The 25,975-nt window shown below is 41.6% G+C and overlaps 1 protein-coding gene and 1 long non-coding RNA gene across 4 annotated transcripts in view; one reads left to right on the top strand and one right to left on the bottom strand.

Moving 5' to 3' along the window:
- Positions 1-5: 5 nt before the first annotated feature.
- On the top strand, positions 6-19,293 carry LOC310705848. 2 transcript variants are annotated; one of them, XR_014525489.1, is made up of 3 exons: positions 6-164; positions 2,538-2,648; positions 19,188-19,293. It is a non-coding gene; the product is annotated as an uncharacterized lncRNA (long non-coding RNA). The 2 variants fall into 2 exon arrangements; XR_014525490.1 differs by lacking the exon at positions 19,188-19,293 and adding an exon at positions 12,624-13,114.
- The window catches only part of SAMSN1 (SAM domain, SH3 domain and nuclear localization signals 1), a 75,717-nt gene continuing 68,898 nt past the window's right edge, over positions 19,157-25,975 (bottom strand). For both annotated transcript variants that reach the window (XM_083500697.1, XM_083500696.1), the window contains 2 exons: positions 25,739-25,889; positions 19,157-20,290 (listed from right to left, as the gene is read on the bottom strand). In XM_083500697.1, the coding sequence (XP_083356823.1) occupies positions 20,091-20,290; positions 25,739-25,889 (351 nt within the window). In that variant the 3' untranslated portion in view covers positions 19,157-20,090. The remainder of the gene's footprint in view (positions 20,291-25,738; positions 25,890-25,975) is intronic.

Genomic DNA, 25,975 nt, shown 5'->3' with positions numbered 1-25,975 from the left:
GACGTGGGAGGAACTTTCTGGTGACGTGCAGAGGAAGAAGGAAGAAGGGTCTGTTATGACAGCCCTTCCTGCGCTTTGCCTGTCGGGAATGGTAGTTTGTTGTCTTAGATGCTGCGTAGTTTTCCTGATGCTTATCGTTAAAGTTTTTGTTTAGTTTGCTTCTGGTAAGTTGTATCAGCCAGTCTCCACTCCCCCGCCCCCCTTTGTAATAGTTAAGGACTCAAAGCCCACCATATGCCACGGGGTCCCCTTTCCTTCCCGCCTAAAGGCATTTTGGATTTCCCAGAGGATGCTTAGAAGTCTTTACAGGGAATGCCATTTTCAGAGCTGTGGGCTGAGCCAGTAGAGGGCGAGAGTGGAAGTGCTTGGAAGCAGCACAATGCTACAGCCTGTTCCTGTGAGTAGGTAGCTTCTTCCATGTGTAGCTTCTTCCATGTGATTTGGAGCCCTGGTCGCCTCAGGATTCCCAGACACGTTGAAAAGCCTAGCTCTGTGTTTTTGTTTATTTATTGCATTTATATACCACCTTTATATTCGAGCTGCTAAAGGTGCCACTCTTTAGCCATGAGTTTCATGACTGAGTGGGGATTCAAATCCTGGTCTCCCAAATTCTAGCCCGATGTTCTAATAATCACTGTTTTTAAGGCTGCCCAGACGAAATATATTAAAGTATTAATATAATATAAGCATTAATATAAGTATTAAATTGAGTTTTACATCACAGCAGTCTTTACATGTCAATGAAATGCTTTATGTTGACAAAAACATATTGACAAGCACATCTTTTTAGATACAAAACCACCCTCCGGGACCTTCCATAGGAGAAATTGTGATGAAAATTACTCTCTGGGAGTAGCCATCTTGCATTTTCAGCCACACAACTTTTTCCTCACCTTTTTGGAGAGGGTAACCCCAGCCCAATTAATTTTTTTCTTCCATTTAACTCAAAAAATCAGCTGTCAAACAATGGACAAAGGCATACTATTCTGACTGTCTTAGGAACCAGAAGCAACAAAGAATTTTGTGGCTCCTTAAAGACTTACATATTTATTGTATCACATATTTTTTGTGGACTAGAATTCACTTCTTTGGATGTGTGACATTGGTGGGCATACATTAAGTACAGAGAAAAAAATATAAGGCAGGAAAGCTGCATTGTATAAGCAGTTATACTCATTTCCCACTAGGTGTCAGAATATTGCTGGAGATGCGGATTTGATAGGACAGTTTTGAAGTGTTTCAGATTCATAGAGAGCATATTAACCTTTGGTAATCTTTATCCAAATTTTTGCAGATGCATAAATCATAAAGAAGCCTCATCATTTTCTGCCTATTATATTTAATTCTCTAGGTCTAACAAATTCACTGAACCTTCCTATGAAATCATTCTGGAAGCTGACAATGAAATCCATTCTTTCATTTTCACATTTACAGTCACGACGTTAACGTCATGTTAGCCACAGTGGTTATTTTCTGGGTGAATATTACATGAAGACAGTAGGTCCTTCCCAAGTGCAGTCAAAACCATATGTTGCAAATCTTGTGTCTAAATTCAATTTATGCAATGGTGGATGCTTTCAGGTTTCTTTTTTTAAACAATCCTGATGCATTCAGCAACCACTGTTACAATAGTATTTCAAGTTGGCAGGAATGTTGCATGCATATGGCGAGGGTTGGGTTGCTCTTAAGCAAGAGACGGAGTTAAATATTCTCCTTTTCACTTAAAGGGAAGACCCCCCTACCCACTTTCAAAACTCATTTTTCTTCCTGCTCCACTGTTTGGAAAGAGTTGGGGTGAGGCTAAATTGCATCTTCAGGGTTCAGGTGGCTGATTTGAAAGGTGGTTGTGGCAGCTTGTTATGCCAGAGGCCCCAAGCAGAGAGCAGTCAAGATCTCATGAGAGAGACAAAGGCAGGGAATAGGCACTGTTTCATTGTGACAACTGGTTCTTCAAGGACAGTTATGGGCAACCTGTGGTCCTCCAAATGTTGGTGGACTCCCAAATCCCATCATTCCTAGCCAGTGTGATCATTGTCAGGAATGATGGGAATTGTAGTCCAACAATTTGGAGGTCCATAGGTTCCCCAAACCTGCTCAAGGGAGAGACAAGTGGTGGGGGTCAGCTATTCCTCCAGCAACCCAGCAGTTGCTCTCTTCCTCCTCCTTCCCTGCTCTTCCCCACAGTAGGTACTTTGGATGTAGAGAGATGTCCATCCTCAATGTGCTTTTTTCTGGGTGTGAATTTCTGTTATGTCCAGGAAGAGAGGCACCAGCTACAGAGCTCACCTCTAGTTTCCTTTAAGTTTCTCTCCCCATCATCAACAACCTCCCCCCCCCCCCCAAAGTAAAGTGGGCAGCTTCAAGGCTTATATGTAGCGACCAGTTTCCCTGCTCTCTCTATAGTGTATTAATATTAACCTTGAGTTGTGTTGGCATGTACAGCTTAAAAGCAAGGAGATGGGAAGTTGATTGGTGTCTTATGATGAGCTCTAAATGATAGATGCTCTGACCTACTTAATAGATGCTGAATATTTTAGGATATTTCCAGACATGGCTTCTAGCTGCAAAGTGGAATGCAATCTTTCTTAAGCATCTGAAGATACACAGACAATAGCCACAGCCTGCCTACTGCATCAGAAGATTTTTGTGTAAGAAATCTTTTTATGTTTCCATTGTAATAAGAAGCAGGACTATTTATTAGTGATGAAATTCATTATCTGTGAATTTCATAGAGATCTTAAGCACAGAATTACCAGTTTAACAGCAAAATCATATGAGCCAGTGCTAGGTAGACCAATGGCCCGACTGGTATAAGGCAGCTTATATAAGAGTAAAAGATAAAGGGACCCCTGACCATTAGGTCCAGTCACGGACGACTCTGGGGTTACAGCGCTCATCTCACTTTATTGGCTGAGGGAGCCGGCGTACAACTTCCAGGTCATGTGGCCAGCATGACTAAGCCACTTCTGGCGAACCAGAGCAGCGCACGGAAATGCCGTTTACCTTCCTGCCAGAGTGGTACCTATTTATCTACTTGCACTGGTGTGCTTTCGAACTGCTAGGTGGGCAGGAGGTGGGACCGAACAACGGGAGCTCACCCCGTCGCGGGGATTCGAACCGCCAACCTTCTGATTGGCAAGCCCTAGGCTCTGTGGTTTAACCCACAGCACCACCTGCATCTCTCTCATATAAGCGTAAGATACCATTAAAAGACAACAACTTAGAAGGCTTTTGACAGTCATGGCAATAGCTCTATGTGCACACATGTCTCTTTAAACTGAGTGGGGAACTTCAGGCCTAGGGACTAAATATGGTCCTCCAGGCCCCTCTCTTGGGACTTTGCCCAGGCCATGTGCCCATGCCCTCTGTGACTGCTTTTACCTGGCTGCTTTTACCTAAAAACTGTTACTGCATCTTTGGTTGAGAGGATGGAGGTGGCTGGTGATGTGTAGAAACTTCTTTTTGCATGGTTGGAACTTTGACTGCTATACGAAGTTAAGAGTTGTGTTCATTGTTCTATACACTTTTACCTCTTGCCCAACCCACTACTGACATGTGACAACTACGTACCACTTCATTTCCCAAATAACTGCCCTGTGAACCGGTTGTGAATCGCCCTGAGATCTATGGATGAAGGGAGGTATAACAACAACAACAACAACAACAACAACAACAACAACAACAACAACAACAACAACAACAACAACATACTATACAAGTCAATGTCCCTCCCTTGTTGGTTCATACTGAATCTTCTTCTTGGCAGATACAGTGGTACCTCAGGTTTAGTACTTAATTCGTTCCGGAGGTCTGTACTTAACCTGAAACTGTTCTTAACCTGAAGCACCACTTTAGCTAATGGGGCCTTCTGCTGCTGCTGCGCCGCTGGAGCACGATTTCTGTTCTCATCCTGAAGCAAAGTTCTTGACCTGAAGCACTATTTCTGGGTTAGTGGAGTCTGTAACCTGAAGCGTATGTAACCTGAAGCGTATGTAACCCGAGGTACCATTGTACTAGGTTCCAGGCAAGGAACCAGAGTTGTTGTAGCTGTATTCCCACTTAACAAAAAACAGGTACAAAGCCAGAAGGGCTATGAGCATAAACGTAGTGGGTTACTTACAAATAGCCATATTTATGTTCAAATCCTGTGAGCATTAATGGGGTGGGATTGTCATTGTTCTCTAAAGTAGGCAACTAGCACCACACCGGGTGGCGGGGAGAAGTTAGGCATGTGAAACCATCTCTGGATTGCTTTCATAAGCTTTCAGGTGGTTAATATTGTGCCTAATGTTGGTGGAAATAGAATTCGGCTATTTTTAATGCTAGGACAGAGCTACTATTGAACAGCAAACTATCCTGTCTATTAGAAGTTGCAGTTACTCTTAACAAACACCATAATATACAGGAATAGCTGTGCCAGTGTGGTGTAGTGGTTAAGAGCGGTAGTCTTGTAATCTGGGGAACCGGGTTCGAGTCTCCGCTCCTCCACATGCAGCTGCTGGGTGACCTTGGGCTAGTCACACTTCTTTGAAGTCTCTCAGCCCCACTCACCTCACAGAGTGTTTGTTGTGGGGGAGGAAGGGAAAGGAGATTGTTAGCCGCTTTGAGACTCCTTAAAGGGAGTGAAAGGCGGGATATCAAATCCAAACTCTTCTTCTTCTTCTTCTTCCTTTGGCATAGTTTAGAGACAACATGTTTCATTATGTTCAGCCTTCATTTTATTTATTGTTTGCTGCTTAATGTTTATTCTAGGCGCTGTACAGAGTTTAAGCAACAAAAAAGTTCTTTGCCTGTGGCTCACAATCACAACCTCTGTGACTTTCAGGCAGAGGTGAGAGGTGTCATTAGTATGTGAACATCCATCATTATTTTACAGTAGGATATAGTTAATCAATGCATAGTGAGATAATGATTAATAAGGGATAATGCCCCGTTGGAATTGTTAAAAACCCAATCAATTTTTTATCATTCTCTAGGTATGGTCACGTAGAAACTATTAGACACTGTGTAAGACAATTTGTGAAGGTGCAGAAAGTCCAGCTCCAGTAGACCTCATTGTAATTAGTAAAGTGAAAACTTCCAACTCATCAGCATAAGTCAAGGTCCTTAGTGCTATTGCTTTATATCTTTCCAGAAATCTCTAGTCATTTGGCATCCAGTTTGCTTTAGCTGTAGCCTCTGCTAAGACTTTCAACATACCTGGAGGGTTCTTAGAGCTATTTCTGACAATACTGATGGAATCATTCCGACATTAGTCAGATTATTCTTACAAGAAAAGCAAAAATGTTACCCACAACTTGTCTCATTTTCTCAGCATCACTCGCCTGTATGCTGTCATGTGAGTAGCAAGTGTCTGTTTTGCCTGGAGAAAAAGTTTGTTGAAAGCAGATACTGTAAACCTGCATTCCTTGCAGAGAGGCTGTACACCTCTCTTGAACATGATCTAGCTGTAAAAATAGAAGCAACTCTTTACTGCACAAACCGCAGAACAATAAAAATATCCAGCAAGGCTCTCTACCTTTGTTCTGCCTGGCTGGAGTTTATAGGCCCATTGGGTTGCATCTTAGCTCTTTATGTAACTTGCCATTACTATGTTCTCTGTACCAATTCTTGGTTTATTGTATATGCCATTTAGTGTATGTCTGTGTGTGTTAGAGAGATCCTCTGCTATGCCTCTGAATAATTATGCATTAAGGGAACTTACACTTACTGAAATTTTTACAGCGTTTATCAGCTGCAGATTCCAATTCCCTAATTTGTTGTTTAGTCATTTAGTCGTGTCCGACTCTTCGTGACCCCATGGACCAGAGCACGCCAGGCACTCCTGTCTTCCACTGCCTCACGCAGCTTGGTCAAACTCATGCTGGTAGCTTCGAGAACACTGTCCAACCATCTCGTCCTCTGTCGTCCCCTTCTCTTTGTGCCCTCAATCTTTCCCAACATAAGGGTCTTTTCCAGGTGGCCAAAGTACTAGAGCCTCATCTTCAGGATCTGTCATTCCAGTGAGCACTCAGGGCTGATTTCCTTCAGAATGGAGAGGTTTGATCTTCTTGCAGTCCATGGGACTCTCAAGAGTCTCCTCCAGCACCATAATTCAAAAGCATCATCAAAAGCATAATTCAAAAGCTCTCACTTCCATACATCACTATTGGGAACACTAAAGCTTTAACTATAGGCATGGATAGGAAACCTAGTTCTATAATGTAAAGCTCCCTTACTGCCCTGTCCTATAGTCCTCCTGTCTCTGAAGCTCTTTTACACCTGGACTTTTACTCTTCAAGCTGCCTTCCCAATAAATGCCAGGACAAACATGTGATTGGCCAATTTTTGGCCAGTCTATCATTTCTACTATACAGTGGTACCTCCGGTTGCGAACAACGGGCACTCACCCCATCGCAGGGATTCAAACCGCAGACCTTCTGACAGGCAAGCCCAAGAGGCTCAGTGGTTTAACCCACAGTGCCACCCGCGCTTGATCTGGCAATGAAATGTATAAAATAAAATTATATGGCCAGGTGCACCTCAGAGGAGAGGGCATTTCACAACCTAGGAGCCACCACAGGTAAGGCCCTCTCATGCACTGCTGCCCCATGAACAGAGGACAACAGAACTGTCAACAGGACGTCCCATACAGATGTCAGCAGTTGGGCATTTCTATATGGGAAGAGGTGCTCCTTCAGATATTTGGGACCCAAGCTGACTGGGCTTTTTATGTCAATGTATGCACTAGAACTGGTCGTGATGCTGACATAAATCCATGGATTTCATTGTATCATTATTTTTTTATCTTTTTAAATAAAATACTTAATTAAAAAAAACATTTAAATTTAGCACACACTGTTTCTTTAAGATAAAAGCAGTCACCAAGTGGTGAGTCCAAATCAGCTATGAGCTATGTAGCTGGTAGATGAATGGAAATCTTTCCTGTCCTCACATTTCCCTGTTCAAAATTATCCCTCTCCTTCCACTGCTACTAGCTCATGTGCTATTAGGAGAAAACGCAGACACAGCCCAGGTACCTGTCTGTCCGTCCACACTCTGCTGTGGTTTAGGATGTGGTTTGGGACAAAGTATCTGTAGATGGAGAACAAGTTGATTTCCCCTTTGCCCCCTTCCATTTCTCCACTCTCCTGAAGTGGCTTTTCATTCTTAAAAATGGTGTTGGGGTTCAGTCACATGTATTTGCATGCAGTGTGTACTTAACTCCTTTCCCTATTTCTTTTTGAGATGAGTCCACTTTGGATCTCACTGTTTCTTCCTGTTCTTTGACCGCCATGGAGTCCTCTTTCAGTGTGACATGTACAGCTATACCTAGCAGGTTCATTCCAGTCTAAACACCCACAGCATAAAGATGGTCAAAGATATTGCAATTGATTTGTATGCTGTCTGTGCAAAAGATTAGGCTTTCTGCATGATGTATTCGTCACAAATGAATCAGCTTTTCCATATGTGTTTTTCCTCTGTTATTATTGCAATTTAAAACAAATGCTTTTAAACTGCTGTTAAATTTAAATTATTCCATCTAAGTATTGCTTTCTAGTTTTCCATCTCAGCAGACACTGTTCCATTTGAATAGCAAAATGGACACTGAATCAGGGTAGTTAGAGACAGAAAAGCCCTATTAGGCTAGAGTCCATCACCCAGTAAGTGCAGGATGTAATACCTTGACAGAGGCCATATCAGATATTAAATTGATATAGTACATAAGCGCTCCACATTAACTGCAATTATAAAGAAAGAGGACAGCCAGGGAGTGAAATGTTCATTGGAATAATAGTTTAGTAATCCTGAAAGCAAGAGGCAATATCCAGCAGATTAGTACATGAAAGAGTCTATAAAATATAGTAGAGATGGGCAACTCATATATATATATATATATATATATATATATATATATATATATATATATATAAAATGCATTTCCAGTATAAACTCCAATATATGTCACCTTATTTAAGCATCATTTCTATAAAAATGGTAGATGACTCCCAGGTTGTTGTCTTGCCACCTTACCAAGCAGGTCTGAGCTTGGTTAATGACTGCCTGGCTACCACATGTACACTGCTTTGGGCTCCATAATGGAAGAAAGGTGGTGTGTGTGTGTGTGTGTGTGTGTGTGTGTGTGTGTGTAGCCATTCTCACTGCTACACACACTGTGTAGTCAAATATATAGCAAATATATAAGTTGTTTTGTCTAGAGTGCTCTTTGTTCTCAATTTTTTAACTGATGGTTTTAAGGAGGGAGCATTAGTGAATATGCTGCAGGGGTAGCCAGTATGGTGTCATCCAGATATTTGTGGGACTACCAGCTCCCATCATCCATACCTAATAGGTATGCTAGCTGGGGCTGATGGGAGTTTCAGTCCAACCACAGCTGGAGGGAAACCACATTGGTTATGCTGGATTAAAGGTTGAGAATGGCTGGTCTAGCCATTGGATGTGAATTTTGTGCAGGTTACAAAAAAACACAAAACATTATAGTAAAGAGTGTTGTCAAAAATATTTCTGTAATTCAGGGGAGTTGTCAGTTTTCCCGAGAAACTGCGGTGACTTCCTTGCTGAAAGGTTTTGAATTTCAGCATTCTGTAGCTGCAGTGGCTATCATAAATTTGGATATTGAGCTGGGGAGCTGCAGCTACCTTGGAGATAATTGATTTCCTCCCTGAAGTAATTTAGTAGTGTTCACTTCAGAGAACATCTTTCTGATTATTGACTCTGTATTATTAGTCGTTTGCAAAATTATTGCTATAGCTACGAAAGAACGTCACAGTTCTCTCCAACTTTGGCACCTTTCCTTGGGGTTTGCTTTTTCTGCCAAGCTGGCTTTAATAATCTTGTGCTTGCAAAGAGAAGCTGGTCTCTCTCTCTCTCCACACTCCCCACCTCAGAGAAATAGGAATTCTGGCATCTTGGTTCTTTTGTGAGCCCATGCATTGATCTTAGAACTACTACCATCTCATGTAAAAAGTGCTTTGAAAGAGTCAATGCCAGTTATCTTTTTGGAGTAATCACCTTCCAGCAAAGCAAGGAATATTTACCATTGACTCCAATATGTAAAAGGTTGCTTGCGCCCTTGTGGACAAGTCACTTACTCTATGCAGTGTGTATGCATTTCCACCTGTGAATAAATTCTCAAGACCTCCATTAAAAAAAAATATTATAGGCAGAAAGTCTGGGACAGGTACATAATCCTGCCAGCAACAATACCCAACATGGAGCCATTCCCCCTGCCTTGCAAGCTTAGCACCCTATGTTAGGAGGCCACTGCTTGACAAGGCAAGCCCTCCTTCCCAGTCTTTAGCAACCTAGACCACCTCTGTGCACAGCTTACTCCTCACCATCAGCAGGCAGCTGGGCCTGATACAGAAGACAAGCTGCGACCTAGTAAGTCACATTAATTCCAGTGCTAATCTAGTACAGTACATAAATCTAGCAGTCCTAAGGGCTTGATTGACATCCTGCATTTGACTGAAAGTCTGAAACAAAAACCAAGGATTGTCAGGCATAGGGGGACTGTTTTCAACTTAATAGGTCCCAAGTTGGGTTGGCCCAGTGACAGATGCTGGAAGTATCCCATCTCTGCTTAGGGCTGGCTGAAGACATTTTACCACCTGAGGCAACTGTTGGTTGCAAAATGAGTGCTGCATGTAAATCAGGTTCCATGGAAGGTCACAAAGAATACTGGGTGCACTAATGGGAGTGCTGTATTAGCTGTACTGGTGTGCCTGCACAGCTCTTACCTTGCCCATTCCAGGAAGTGACAGTGATGTCACTGCTAGAAGGTTATTGCTGCAACTTCACCCCACCAGCTGAGGGCTTGAGGAAAGAACAGAGCAGGGTTGCTGAGGGGTGTGGCCTGGAGAAAATTCTGAGGGTTGGATGGAGATGCCTGGAGGGCTTTATTCGACCCGTGGGGAGGAGGTTTCCCACCCCATCTTATAGAATCAGAATTGTAGAGCTGGAAGGACCACAAAAGTTATCTAGTTCAACCTCCTGCAATGCAGGAATCTTGTCCTATGTGGGACCCAAACCCACAACCCTGAGATTAAGAGACTCATGTTCTACCAACTGAGCTATATAAACAACTCCTTGGGTGCCATTTTACCTCCTTCCCATCTTGAAACTTAGCCACTGATCTTTCTGAGCTTTGCAGACCTTTCTTGTGACTTACCAGATCAAGCACAGCTCCTCATCTACATCTGCCAACCTCAGAGGCACAATGAATTTCCTGGGTTTGAAAGAGGGAAACAAAAGGACTGTCAAGCAACTGTCAGGCATAATGCTTTGAGGGTCCTTAATTGTGCTGGCCCAGCCTCACAGATAAGATATTGTGAGTTCTGGGTTCTCTTTGAAGATTTGTGCCAAAAAGAGTGGGAAAGACTACCCTGTTCCAAACTGAGATGAGCCCATCACAGCACGGAAGGAAACTGAAGTTGAAATCAAACTTCTAGCATTTTTCTTGAACAGTCACCCTCTGTTCTAAAGCTACATATTTGGGTGTGACCTGTACAGCCTTCTCATTCTGTATCTCCAGTAGAAGAGAGTTGGGTACTGAACGGCTTCAGTACTTCCTGTTTCTGACAGTTCTCAAATTTTTCTCCTAATAAAATTAAACATTTTCCTTGTTGCATCTTAAGGCCAGTACAACTTGCTTAGTGCTTGTGCACTAATGAGAATAATTGGCCCATGTCTTTGGTGTAGCAGCACTTTGCATATTTGAAGACGATAATGCCTCCCTTCTGTCTTCTTTCCCCTTCGAATGATGAGGCTCCAGTCCCTTAAGCTTCCTTCAGAGCTGTTATTTACTGACTCCATCATCATTTCTGTTGCTCTCATCTGAACTCGCTTCAGCTTTTCTCTCTCTCCTCTAAAATGTGGTGCCCCACATGGCATGCAGCTCTCCAAATGAGGCCTGCTGGTGCCAAGTCAAATACAAAAAGCCAAAGTCCATTCCAAGCTGTACAGGCTCAGTGCCAAATGTAGCAGAATAATTACCTCCCTTGTTTGTTTGTTTTTAACATGTGATATTACTATTAAGGCAAACCACCGTCATATTGTACTGTTGGCCCTTATTCATTTTATCTATTTTTTCTCTTCATCAGTGGATATAATCATTGAAACTTACTTTAAGAAAAAAGCAACCATCTAACCATTGATTCTATCTGCTCTTGGAATGTCCAGTGGGTTACTAGGTAGTATGAAGTTGTGCATATGAGGTTATTAGTCACCAGGCTGATTGTGTGGTGATGATTTTATTTTATATATTGATAGTTCACCTTGACAGAACCTTCACAATGTGGCTTAAAACACATACAGTCACCCAGAGTGGCTGGGGAAACTCAACCAGATGGACGGGGTATAAATAATAATAATAATAATAATAATAATAATAATAATAATAATACAGAACACCAATTAAAAACAATTAAGCTGAAAACAATTCTTAAAAACCAAGTAGCAGGAACTACAATCTATCAAACATGTATTATCTTTAAAAAAGAAAAGAACAACAGCTATCATCAGCATTTGCTTTATTCCCAGAAGTGGCTCAGAGCAATGCGCAATGCAAAAATAAAGACTAAAATCCCAAATAAAAGCATGAATAAAAGAAGAACCACCAATCCTCATCCATAAAATGTATATAAAAGGGCAGACCCAACTCAACTCTCCTCACTAAAAAGAAGAGCAGAAGGACAGGCCAGAAACATACCTAAATGCCTTTAAATTCCACTTGAAAGAAACCAATCCAGATTAGCAGGTTTTTCCAGTCTAATCTATTTGCCCTCATTTATCCCAGAACTGCCTCAAGACACTAGCTCAGGATTTCAGCTGCCTCCCTGAGATTAGTAGATGGAACATAGAGTTGTGTGTCATCCACATACTGGTGACACCTCAGTCCAAACCTCTAGCTGACCTCACTTAGTGGTTCCATGTAGATGCTAAAGCAGTTCAAGATGTTAACCATCTCCCAACTGCTATCTCATTTAGCATACATAATTGAGACCTTAAGTTCCAGATTGATATTCCCAGAGCCAATCTTCTGTTAGCCAGTCTCTGACTTGGCTTTCATCACTTGGGAACGTCTAATCACTTTGTCTAATCACTAAGAGTTTAAATCTTAAACTGGAGGAGGACTTGGAACCAGAGGGCTCTTGCTTTCTGTTTGTTTGCTTCTCTGCTGCTTGGAAGACACACACTGAGCTGCAGCTGTTAAGTGCAATGAGGAAGGAAGTTAAATGAATCTGCGGGACAGGGAGAATAATAGAGAATTTGTTGAACTGAATTGCATGTTGTGTAAAAGCACTGAAAAGAAAGAACATTTGTTATATTCATAATTTGATATCTTGCTTATGTAGGTTCATCCTCAGCACAGAAACCTTGCATTGGTGGTAAAGCCCTTGTAAGCAATCAACATGCCTAGGATTGAACTCTAAGGCATTTTTAAAACGCCTAAACTATTATGGAAGATTTTTCCTCCCCAGTGCGGACTTCTGGCTCAATTTCCAGAGTCTTGTGTGTGCTGCTACATTGTTTCATTGTCTTCCCTATATCTCTTAACAACAAGCAGAGCAAAAGATTTCTCTGAAGATTGATGCCTGCAATTAACTGAATTACTTCAACAGGGTGTAGCTACAACAGATTGAAAATGGGGCCAGCCACTGTGCCAGTGGCTGGCTGATGATCCTGCTGTGCCAATAGTGGGAGAGAGAGAAAATATTTGCCAGCTCTCAGTGAAGGAGTTCCTGCTGTGACAGCAGATCTCGCTTGTGTGCTTGATTTAATGTCCCCAATTACCATATCTTTGTAATTATGATCCGTGTCTGATGAGGATGGTGGAACCTTTAAGGCCTTGAGCAGAGGATCTCAGAGTCTTATAAGGATATAATGTCTTCCATTGATCTTCCTGCTTTAATGTTTCATCAACTCTGTAACCAATTGATCATTCCTTGAATAAAAACTGTAGCATTACTGTATGCCAACACTTGTGATTCATTTTCACTTAGCTAATCAAAATGTTGTTCCACAAGACCCTGATGATGTTCAAGATGCTTTGTAGGAGGTATTGCCTGAATCCAAACTGGCTGCCTCAGATGGCATATTTCTTGAAGCCTTATCAAAATATAAGACATGAGTTATTAATCATACTTTCTTCTCTGAAAAGGCTCTCAGGTGGTCCACTGAGCTGTCTCACTGCTGTTTTTGCCAGTTAATAAGATAACTTATTTAATGCTTTTTGTAGGAAAAGATAGCTAACACATAAGGATCTCTAACACATACAAATATACAGTGCTAGTAATCTTTGTGAAATCAAGGAAAGGTTCTGAGCAAATCCCATTGCAACCATTTTACGTTGTTGCCCTGATTCAGCAAAAGTTACCCTTAAGCTGACATGAGCTTTAACCAAGATTCATCCTTGGCTCTATAGCTCATGGTTTATCTGGAGGAGACAGACCATGAGCTTGGGTTCAGACAACATGTTAAGCTGAACCATAGCTTAGCTCACAGCAGCAGGACTGAAACCAAACCAGCAGCCACAATCTTCTCTCCAGAATCTGCCATGCTTGTCCATATGCACGAAGTCATGGTTTGGCTTACCAGTGCATGCAGACCACCTCTCTGTGCAGAAGTTGGTGCAAATACACATCTGGGTCTACATTTGATATTGTTGCAGACTAATGAGGTTGGGACAGGAGAGGGTTGACGGAGCCAAAGGACTATTTGAAGTTTTTGTCAAACCTGCTGACCAGGCTCTGAGAGCTTCAGGTTAGACAATTGCTGTTTGAGACAGGACCATCTTGGATGGACCATCGTGGAAAGTTCTGAATAAGAAAAAGCTGATCCGAGAAGAGAGCAACCTTTCCCCCACCCCTAGCCAAGTTTGTTTTAATATAGATATTATTACTACTGGCTGTAGCAAAATTCCTCTCAGAGGCAGTGAAAATCAGAAATTCGTATGTACAGGCGAAAGCTCCTCTGTTGGCTAGCATGGCCGATTTTACACCTTAATAACTGTTGATCTTTATTATTGTTGTATGTATATTTTGGGTCTGTGAACCGCAACAAAGCTGTGTGTGGGTTTACAGAAAATAAACAAAATGTCCATGATACAATATTGTTTAAAACCCACAGACTTTGAAAAATCACTTGAGGTTTCAGTAGATGAGATGACCAGCTGACTTATGATTACATTCCTCTGTTGAATTTCTTGAGAGGTAAACTGGCAAAAGTCTGAATACTGGTGGTTTGATAAAACAAGGACCACATTGTTAAAAAGAATGCAGTCAACCCAGCCATTGCTTTTGGGGGGATAGTCCTTGGTTTAAATAGTTAGGCACAGCAAATAGTATTTAAAACACAAATACATAGTGATTAATAAAAATGAAGGGCTATAGTGCTTTGCCCTGTCAAGAAGAATGGAGAGCAATGTCAAGCTGCGAGGTTTGAACTCTGAAATTATATTGGTCCAATTTGTCTGAATGGGTCTTGCAGTGCATTGATTTACCTGAACTTTCCCTTAACTCCAGAGTTCCCCAGAGCTTGTGATTTGTCTTGGAATAACCCCCAATAGTTTATATTTTTAAAACTCCGGTTACGTATTTGTAGGAATTCATTAGGGTCTGTACCCTCATCTGTCCTTTGCTGGCCACTTGGAAGTACTTCAAAATTATATTGAGGCTTTTGGGACTCCTAACTCCTTGTAATCCGGAATATGTGATTTATTAAAAAAAAGATGCCAACTGCCACATTGAATTATATTTGTTTTCAGAAATATCAGATCAGCAACTAAAATACTTTTAAAACAAACAAAAGAAACCAAGCACTGACCTGAATTAGTTTCACTGATTTCTTTGAAAATGATTCTGTGTCAGGGTTTATATAAGACATTGCAGGTATTTGTAAAAACATGCTGATTTTGAAGTCTTGCTGTCCTGCTTATTTTTACATAGCTAAGTCAACCCATCTGGATATTCTTTTACAGAGGCTTTCTCTGTAGTAAACCAGTTTTGTATTGCACTGTTTTAATGGATTTTGAATTGTATTTCTGTATTTTATTGTCTTGTAAATCACTTTGGGACTTCTTTCGGGTACATGACATGTTATGTAAGTTTAAGATACGAAAACTTAATAATAAACATTTGGTGATCTTCTAACGCATATAAAAGTGTAACTCCCTAGTCATTTTAATAACAGAAAAAGAGCCCTGCAGGATAAGATCAAAGACTCATCCAGTCCAGCATCTTGTTCTCACACGGGCCAACCAGATGCCTATGAGAAACCTGTAAATGGGACATGATCACAGAAGCACTCTTCTCACTTGTGATTTGCAGCAATACTGTCTCCAACAGTGGAAGTAGAACATATCCATCATGACTAGTAGTCACCAATAGACCCATTCTTGATCAAGTTGTCTGTCCCCCTTTAGAGCCAACCAAGTTGGTAGCTGCCGCTACATCTTGTCATAGTGAATTCCATAAAGGTAAAGGGACCCCTGACCATTAGGTCCAGTCGTGGCCGACTCTGGGGTTGCGGCGCTCATCTTGCTTTACTGGCCGAGGGAGCCGGCGTACAGCTTCCAGGTCATGTGGCCAGCATGACTAAGCCACTTCTGGTGAACCAGAGCAGTGCACGGAAACGCCATTTACCTTCCCGCTAGAACGGTACCTATTTATCTACTTGCACTTTGACGTGCTTTCGAACTGCTAGGTTGGCAGGAGCAGGGACCGAACAACGGGAGTTCACCCCATCATGGGGATTCGAACTGCCGACCTTCTGATCAGCAAGTCCTAGGCCCTGTGGTTTAACCCACAGCGCCACCCGCATCCAGTGAATTCCATAGTTTAGTTTAAATATGCACTGTACCAAACCGTTCAGGGAGGCTACATTGATAGAAATGGCACTTCACTTCAGAAGTTTTTCCTCCACCTGGGAGGGGCCAGAGGAACCTTGTGACTTCTGGGGTGGGGAGGTAAATGTACATCCCACAGACCCACTTTGTATCCACATTGACCCTTCATTCAGAAAATGAGCAAAGAGGTCTTGAGTTATGTTAGAACATTTTCAAGACTAGGCTAGCGTGCCAAGTATTGGAAAAGATGACTTGGGTTGACTTCACTGAATTAAAAAATGACTGTATGAACTGACTCTTATACTATCCCAGATAATAAATTTTGTACCCACCAAAGGAAGATTGGAAGTGGGTTGCCAGGTCACCATTACTTTGGCCGTGGCAAGGGCACACCAGATGCTGAAAGAAGTCATGTGTTTCTTGAACAATATAAAATAAAATTCTGTGGTTCAGGGGAAAAAACATTTCGAAACTGCTGATCTAAAGAAACAAAGATTCAGCAGAAAAGCTAATGATGACACAGCAGTCAGACCAAATGCTCTTTCAAATTACCTGCCTTTACAGTTTCCCTTTTTTCCCCTTTCCCCTTTTCTTTTTTGGCGAGGATAGGGTTCTGTACCTTCCCAGACCAATACTCCTGACTTCAACCAATTGCTTTTGCTTCAATTATTTCTAAACCACTGATGGGCCTTTCAATTAGTGCTGCTTGCATAATTCCACACAAGGGCTTCCAAAGCTGCCCATTACATGGCAAATATTCCTCCTGATTAAGCAAAGGAAGCACTTGATTGACTTTTGCTATAAATGCTGACATTCTGAGGCCAAAGATAAAACCCATTTACAATCTTGAAAGCATTGGGGCTATCTTTAGGAAAGATTTCAACTTCAAGAGAGGTGTTGGCATTGTCTTGGATTAATGTGCATGTCTTAAAGTCTTTGTATGCCAACACACTGCGGACCTCTGCTTTCTTGACATGGTTATATGGTGTGCCAGATAATGAAATCTTACGTTAAAGTTGCAGAAAAGTGCACCCAGTAGATGCCAAAGACTTTGTGTGTTTCAGAATGATCTAAAACATGAAACATGGGGTATTCTGGGAGAAAAGTGTTTTCAACTTCTTTGTGTACCAAGCGGCACAGAATGGGGGGAAAAAAGGTTCTCTGCTGGGTTTATTTTAGTATAAGCACGTTAACTAGAATTGAAGTTAATTGACCTTTATATAATGGTTACACAGGACAGTACTTACGCTGTGCACATAGAGAGCAAGTTTATTTGAAAAGCAAATTGCATTAATTGACATTCATTGTGCAGCTTTCTGTTGTTTATTGCTAGCCGCTCATGTGAATAGTTTGTTGACGGTATAGATAGGACAAACATTTGTTTCTGATAAATAGGATTTTCAGTTGAGTAGGTTTTAATTGGATGAGTGGTACCTAGGCTTTTGTTTGAAATTATAAGGTACTGTACAGTGTGGAGCTAATCAATTCATGTAGAATTTTAAATGCTGAACATAACTTTTGAGAACTGCTGGCTTTTAATATCAAAACTCTTTGTCACTTCCACAACAATAAAGCACTTTACTTCCCCTGTTCATTTTAAAGCTTTGGGTACTGGTGCTATTTGCACAAGCTAAGTTCTCCTGGTTTAGACTATAATTATTTCAAGGTTTTTATTTATTTTATATATTGCATTTATATCCCACCTTTTTTCTCTAAGGAGCTGAAGGTGGCAAACATGGTTCTCTCCTTCCTTATTTAATCTCCACCACAACCCTGTGAAGGTTAGTGACCTTCATGGCCAAGGGGGGATTTGAATCATGTTCTCCCAGGTCCTAGTCTGACAATGGCTTTCTACCCAATCCTTTAAGTCTGTTTTCCAATACCTGTCTGGCTCCACCAAAATATTGCAAGTGGCTGGACTAGACAGTGTACAGCAGGGGATGGTCAGTGACCAGGGCATTGGGGTATTGGGGAAAAGTGGATTTTGCTAACCACTAGTTCCAGTGGTGGAGTGTGTTTCCATGCTGCCTGGGGCAGCTGTGTGTGCCCACACGTTTGCACACGCATGCCAGGGGCAGGGTGGAGAACAAACGGAGCCCATCGCTCATACTCAGCCCTCGCTGCCACTGGAGCGACACCAGCCCCAAGCTGAATGGCAGTTGTGCCCTTCTCGCACCACCCTCCCCAGATCTGAGCCTTGCGAGGCTGCTTGGGGAGGGCTGTGCGGGGATGCCACAACTGCACCCTTCGATCACAGCAGGCGTAGGCAAATTCGGCCCTCCAGATGTTTTGGGACTACACCTTCCATCACCCTTAGCTAACAGGACCAGTGGTCAAGGATGGTAGGAGTTGTAGTCCTAAAACACCTGGAGGGTCGAGTTTGCCTATGCCTGGATCACAGCCTCTGTTCCTTGCCTGCTGTGCACCTGAAAATATTGTAACTTGTGCAGTCCCATATCTCACATCCTGTTCTAATACAGAATTCACTTTTGGGGGGTCTTAGCTTGGAAGTTAGCACCTTGTTAGCCAGGTTCTACTTCTTTCAGGTAATACTAACCAGGTATTAATTCTTTATTATGGGTGGCAGTCAACTACATTTTACTCAAATTAGACCCATTGAGATCAATGGACTTAATGTGGACATGTTCATTAAATTCAGTGGTTCTACTCCGAGTACAAAATTAGTTGCATATCACCCTTGGTTATTGCTATAATATTTGGAAACTTGCAATCATGTACATGGGGCAATTCACACTAGTTCTTCCAAACGGAGTTGGTTGCAAAGACAACAGTTGTGTGAAAGGCATCTGCATACTTCTACCACAAATTGGTTCCAGGCTTCCAAATATAAGAGAACCACAGAAAAGAACATATTCCATGCCAACATGGAAGCACCTGATAAAGTCTGAACCTGCCAGCTTCTGGCAGGTTCATTAGCGGAGAACACTAGTGGGCCTCTGGAGTCCAGAATGGATTCCAGAAGTTGCAGTGGGGAGTTGATCTTCTACAGACTGATGAACAATATAGGTTCACTGAACCATTTTTACATCAGAATACCATATTTTTCACCCATCTTTAGTAGGTTTTGCTTTCCACCTTACAAATTAAATAAATTCTAATTTGTAACTAAAACTATATATTTTTAAAATGGGAGTTATATTGTGAAGTGTGAGCTTCTATGTTGATATGTTGTTATAATATGGAACATATTGTTATATGTTGTCTATGTTGTTATAATACAGAATCAAATGTTCTGAAAAATATTTAGTATAAATAATAGGGGTAGAAATATAAACGTTAACAATTAAATGGACTCAGTGATATTGGTTTATTTTTCAAGGAGAGTACTTTTAAGAAGAGAATGGAAAAAACTTCATTGCAAGATACATGCAGACATGATAGTTCTCTGAGGGATGGAGACAATGTTATATACTCATTTTTCAACCTGTAATTGACTGTTCACTAATAAATAGAAATTTCTGAATGTCTATGTTTATATTAAGCACACTGAAGAAGGGTTTGAAATAGAGAATTAAGAAAAAGAAAATCACTTGCTTCTAATAACTCTCCTTTCACTTGTTTACAAAGAAAACAACAAAAGGAATAAGTAAACCCTTTATAAAAAGGAGCACAGTGTATTTGGAAGACACTACCCAGTGTGATTATAGTCTAATTTCTATATATATTAACATTCCTTTACTTTATGACAATATAAATCGTTTTAAGTGATGATTAGAGTTAACTCTGCATTGCATTGTTGAAATTAGGGCAAGAAAAATTCATATTTAAATATTTGCCTGGCTACATTTTAATCACAGTGGCGTTTTGGTGGTGGTGGTGGAGGAACTATAATTAGATACAAAGGATAAGATAACTTGCAAAATAGCAATTACATACACTATTTACAATATTTAGATTTTTTTGGAAATGAACAATCTTGGAACTATAAACCATTATCTAGTTACTCTCACATGATAGAAAAGCAGTTTACTGTACAAATAATGTATAAAAATGCAAGTGTTCAAACATATGCAATTGCTCAAACATATAGAAGATTCAACAGACATATCTGTTCTTGCAGTTTTTTAAAAGATGGAAATCAAATGGCTTGTCCAGTCTTAACGTTCATTGATAATGCATGGTACTGTCAATTATTGCATGCCCAGACTAACAGATCAGTTCCATGCATTTGCTGAAGTGGCAAATTCATTGTGAGTCACTATGCTGGAAATGCGAGCCGTTTTCAGTTTGATTCAGTGATGGTGATTGCCCGCACCATGTCAGGCAGGTTCTCTGTATCCAGGTCTTCTTTGCTGTTATCTGAATTTTCTGGTGAGATGTAGCAACCAGAGTCTCTTGGACAGTCATTTAACTGTGACTTGTTAAAGCTGAGGTCAGGGCTTAAGGTCTGTGGCACTTGCTCTGCTTCTTGGTCTTGTTCATCTGTAAAATTGAAACAATATGCTATAAAAATCCCTTTGAGTAAAAGATTGATAGTTATGTGGCTGCTTTGGTTCGACCTGCAGGAAGGGCACCAGACAACTTACAAGCCAATTTCCATTCATATCACAGAAAGCCAGTGTAGGGTGGCAGAATTGGGGAGGCCTGGATGCAAATCCCAATTTAACCATGGAGTTCACTGAGTGACCTTGGCTCCTGTCACTATCTTTCACCATATTGCAAGGACAACATGAGTTGAACTCTGCTCATAACCCTGAACTCTGGGGAAGGAAGGTGGGATTTAAAATGTCAAAAATAAATCATAACCAAAAACGGCATGCTTTCATAGCATCCTAATCCTATAGGAAGAATCATATGTGAAAACCAGTGTTGCATGTGCTTCCCCAAAAGATGAAAAAAATCACTGCTCTTGGAACAGCAGGGGGCACAATCTACTATTGGGGAAAGAGAAACGGAGGGCTGATTTCTTCCACCAAATTTATTTATTCATTTCTATGTCACAGACCTATTCAAAAATGGAGTGTATGAATCTCAAAACCAAAACAACATGACAAATAGAATCAAAGCAAAATACAAAATGGAAGGAAACAGAAGTGCAGAATGACTCGTCCTACAAGGAAGTTATAAAAAGTAGATAGTTTTCACAATAAATAATCAATTTATAAGTTGTTGCCTAAAAAAACACCTCATTACAGATGGCAACCAGTTTGATTTCAAACTTAAATTTCATTACAGGGAGAGTTCTACAACACCAGTGCCACTACACTAAATTCCCAATTCCTTGTTGAGGGCAGTCGAACACTGCCAAACCCTGTCAGACGTGCCTCAGTGGCAGAATGCAAAGAACCTGCAGAGGTATAAGGAGTAAGGTGATCTTTTAAGAACACTGGCCACATTTCTTTTGGGGCTTTATATACTAATAGTATAATAGCAATGACTAACTTAGACAGCATCTTAAAAAGCAGAAGCACCACCTTGCCGACAAAGGTCTGTATAGTTAAAACTATGGTTTTCCCAGTAGTGATGTATGGAAGTGAGAGCTGGATCATAAAGAAGGCTAATTGCTGAAGAATTGATGTTTTTGAATTATGGTGCTGGAGGAGACTCTTAAGAGTCCCATGGACTGCAAGAACCTCTCCATTCTGAAGGAAATCAGCCCTGAGTGCTCACTGGAAGGACAGATCCTGAAGCTGAGGCTCCAATACTTTGGCCACCTCATGAGAAGACTCCCTGGAAAAGACCCTGATGCTGGGAAAGATGGAGGGCACAAAGAGAAGGGGACGACAGAGGACGAGATGGTTGGACAGTGTTCTTGAAGCTACCAGCATGAGTTTGACCAAACTGCGGGAGGCAGTGGAAGACAGGAGTGCCTGGCGTGCTCTGGTCCATGGGGTCACGAAGAGTCGGACATGACTAACGACTAAACAACAACAATACTAATAGTAAGACCTTGAAGATAGTTCAGTAGTATACTGGCAGCCAGTGCAACTCCTTCAACACAGGTGTTTATATAGGTGTCCGTAGCCTATGCCTGAGAAAAACAGGGCTGCAGAATTGAAAGCAGGTTGCAGCTTCTGAACGAGCCTCATGGGTAGCTCAACAGATAATGCATTGCAATAGTCTGTCCTTATGTTTACCAATGGTAGAACCACTAGAACCCAAACACCTTACTCCAAAAGATCAGCTTTGGCTCAACCTATGCAGCAGCTAAATTAATCCTTTGCCCTATATGGAAGGAGGAAATGCCAGCACTGTAGCACCTATGGGCCAGAAAAGCCCATTAGGAAGAGGTGTAAGTGAGCTGCCTCTGCTCCATGCAAACTGTCCTATCAAGGGGTTGTTGGCCAAATGTGGAGGAGACTCCTCCCAGTCCCAGCAGGAGTGCATCAGCTGTCCCTTCAGGCCACTCCTGGGACCCTAACTAAGCTGAGACCTTGCTATACCAAAGGACTACAACTCCAAAGACCAGAAAATTGAAGCATATGCCAATCTTCAATCTTCTAATTTCAAAAGTAGCAAGCTTGCTTCGTGACTCAATGCACAAGTTTTGATTTGAAGCATTGTACCACTTAAAGCAGATGCTGGTTTTAATCTGTTAAATATTAGTTAAAGGCCCAGGATAGAATTTTTTTTAAAAGGCTACTATTAAATGTTGCAGAATCAGCGGAACATGCTATCTTATCAGCTACTAGAAGTCATGTAATTTTCCTAAAGCATAGCAGTTTCATAAAAGATAAATGGCTTTCAGTCAGAGTTGTCTAAGATAGGGTTAGCACAGTCTATGATATGCATCATTTTGACATGTATAGTCTGATACTACTTTAGTCTGTAGGATTAGGCTATGGATATTGAAGAAATATAAGGCTGATGCATACACACTGACAAGAGCTATGCTATAAATATTCATTATCTCCATTTTTGCCCTTGTTTTGCCCTTGGAACCTGCCTTTGCAAATGTACAGGTGTCTAGATCACTGCAATGGAAGTTGTGACAATATGGCTTGCTTCATAAAGAAAATTGCCGTTGAAAGGATCTTTGTTTGGAGAATAATTGTTGTATGCATGAGTTTGACATCTCCTGGTGAAGCTCTAGATATGTCCTTCAGTTGAACCGCAGGTCCATTTAGAACTGATCGTCAGATCCAAATAGAGATATGTGCTAGTTCTGCTGGGATACAACCCACACTCTGTAGATGAGTGATTGCATGCTTAGTTTTTTCCTCAAGTATAAAGACTCCTAGACACATAATCTAGCACATAAGGGAGATGGATTCTAGCATAGTGATATGCTAGTGATATGTGCAGAAAATCCAGGCATGTAGTCCATGGGCCACCTGCGCTCTTAGAATTCCAAGAGTTGTGCCCTGCAATTATTTCAGTGGTGAGTCACAACAATCATTTTGATTCCTCACTGTGAAAACTGTGCAGGTGATGGGTTTAAAATGTAAAGGGCTCTTATTACCCAAAACACAATTGTTATAAAGACACTGGATGATGTTCTAGTTGCTGTATTCTTGGGGTCAGTTCAGTTCTTGAGAAAGTGGTCTGAGGGCTGGAAGTTCATTTCATCATACAATTCAATCCCATTTATTGGTAATAAAACTCTTAACAATAAAGTAGACATCTTTTAGCTATAAGAACAGCTGCAGAGTTGCTCAGGTGGTGTGAAGTCATTAGTTGTGGGTGGGGAGCTCGATTGAATTTGCCATGGCTTCACATGGAAGGGATTCACAATGGATTTTTAGCAGTACAAATCCTGTTCACAAGATCAGGGTCAGTCTTCTTTGGAATTTATTTTAGGAAAAATAAAGTTATTGTTGATGTAATTTATTTCCTGTAGAGTCAAACTAATGGAAGGCCAATTGTCTAAATTTTGGGAAACTGAAAAAACTCACGTTATATTTGGCCTATATGTGAGTCAGCCATCTAAACCTTCAAAAGAGGATCCATAGTCAGTGGCGTAGCGTGGGTTGTCAGCACCCGGGGCAAGGCAAGTAATTTGCGCCCCCTAACCCGTGGATTTGCACCCCCTAACCCTAACCCCCAGATGTTGTGCCCGATGCGGCCGGCCCCCCCTGCACCCCCCACGCTATGCCACTGTCCGTAGTGCTATGGATCTTTGTTAAAGGAAGACAAGCTTTTTATTTTAAGTGGAATTTTCCCATACAGTCTCAACAAAAGATCATTTCTATTTGTAGGTGATGCTTATATTTTTGTCACTTTAGTGTAATTTCTGTGGTCAGAATCTAGATTCTCTAGTACAATTGGGTAATTATGCATCTCACTTCTAAGCAGTACAGATAATCAATTTTAATTAGGAAATCATTTATAGTAGACAGAGTCATGCCTATTTAAGAAAAAAATATTGACCTTGGAAAGTTGATTTCAGATGCAATATTTAGTTACAACAACGATGTCCAGCTTTTTCAACCCAATTTTCCACTCGGGTTGACTTAAACACAATGGTATTGCCAAGGTCATGCAGAATTAGTTACTCTGCTAAGAGTTAACCCCAAGATCATGTTGGCTGCCGTTCTTTCATTATAATTACTTGACTGGATGACCTAATATATCCCATTGCATACTTTTGCAGGTTTTTCTTATCTTCCGCATTACCAATCTACACTGGGGGAAAACGCTACTGTTCTATAGGAAAGATCAATTTGCCATTGAGACCCGCTTCAAGTTTCTTTATTAAAGTGTTCCTTATACATGCATTAAGCTAAGTGCAGAATGTCTTGCTAAGAGCTTCTTTATAAACTATGAGTCAGATAGTGGGCCCTGCAGTCCTATGGCCTCTGCAAGAGCATCAAAGGGCCTTTTGGAAGCATTAGATCTCCCTCTCTAAGGGTAGAGGGAGTTACTTCAGAGATTCCTCTGTCTGACATCATGAAGACATACATGGTCCTGGCCCTATGGAGCTCCTGCCTCTGTTTAACCAAAAAGGTGCTCAGGTGGTTCGACTGCACACTTTCTAGCTTGATCAATTACTGACAGTTCAACCCCTATTAGTTGGGAGTTTTCCTACTCTCTCCTTATACAGCAAAACTCAGGGTCATCCCATGAAGCTGAGTGTTGGCAGACTGGAAGTATCTTTTAAAGGCACACCTATGGTAGCGTGGTAGACAAGGGGATACCTTCCAGATGTTGCCAGAAAAAACTCCAATTATCCCTGACTATTGGCCAGGAGGGGATGCGGGTGGCGTTGTGGGTAAAACCTCAGTGCCTGGGACTTGCTGATTGCATGGTCAGCGGTTCGAATCCCCGCAGCGGGTTGAGCTCCCGTCGTTCGGTCCCAGCTCCTGCCCACCTAGCAGTTCGAAAGCACCCTTAAGTGCAAGTAGATAAATAGGTACCGCTTTCTAGCGGGAAGGTAAATGGCATTTCCGTGTGCTGCGCTGGTGCAGGCTCGCCAGAGCAGCTTCATCACGCTGGCCACGTGACCTGGAAGTGTCCTCGGACAGCGCTGGCCCCCGGCCTCTTAAGCGAGATGGGCGTGCAACCCCAGAGTCGGACACGACTGGCCCGTATGGGCAGGGGTACCTTTACCTATTGGCCAGGAGAAGGGGACGACAGAGGACGAGATGGTTGGACAGTGTTCTCAAAGCTACCAGCATGAGTTTGACTAAACTGCGGGAGACAGTGGAAGACAGAAGTGCCTGGCGTGCTCTGGTCCATGGGGTCACGAAGAGTTGGACACAACTAAACGACTAAACAACAACAATAACAACATTGGCCATACTGGCTGGGGTTGATAAGAGCTGAAATTCAACCATGTTGGCTACTACTGTAGCCCCCCCCCCCATCACCATGTTGGCTACTACTGTAGATCCCACCATCACCATCACAGACGCCCCCCCGGGTAGGGGACATGGAGGTTTACACATAAAAGTGACGATATATAATACCAAAAGGAGACTTCAGACATACTTTCATAGTCCTGCAGATTCTCAATAGCCGACAGTAATCTTGTTCTGTCTTCTGGGTTTTCAATATTAAGTTCAATTAAATGGCTCTCTTTTAGATCTTTCAAATCTTCCAGAGTCTCATAGCCATTTAGTAAGAGGGTTGATGAGTAGTCCTGAAAAAAACAACATACTTCTGTTATTTTCTCCATTGACAGTTTTTCCTCTTTTGATTGTATTGCTGAAGAGAAAAGCAATTTTG

Source organism: Podarcis liolepis (genome assembly GCF_965112155.1).
Source record: "Podarcis liolepis genome assembly, chromosome: 4".
Classification (NCBI taxonomy): domain Eukaryota; kingdom Metazoa; phylum Chordata; class Lepidosauria; order Squamata; family Lacertidae; genus Podarcis; species Podarcis liolepis.
This window is presented reverse-complemented; position numbering and strand designations above follow the sequence as displayed.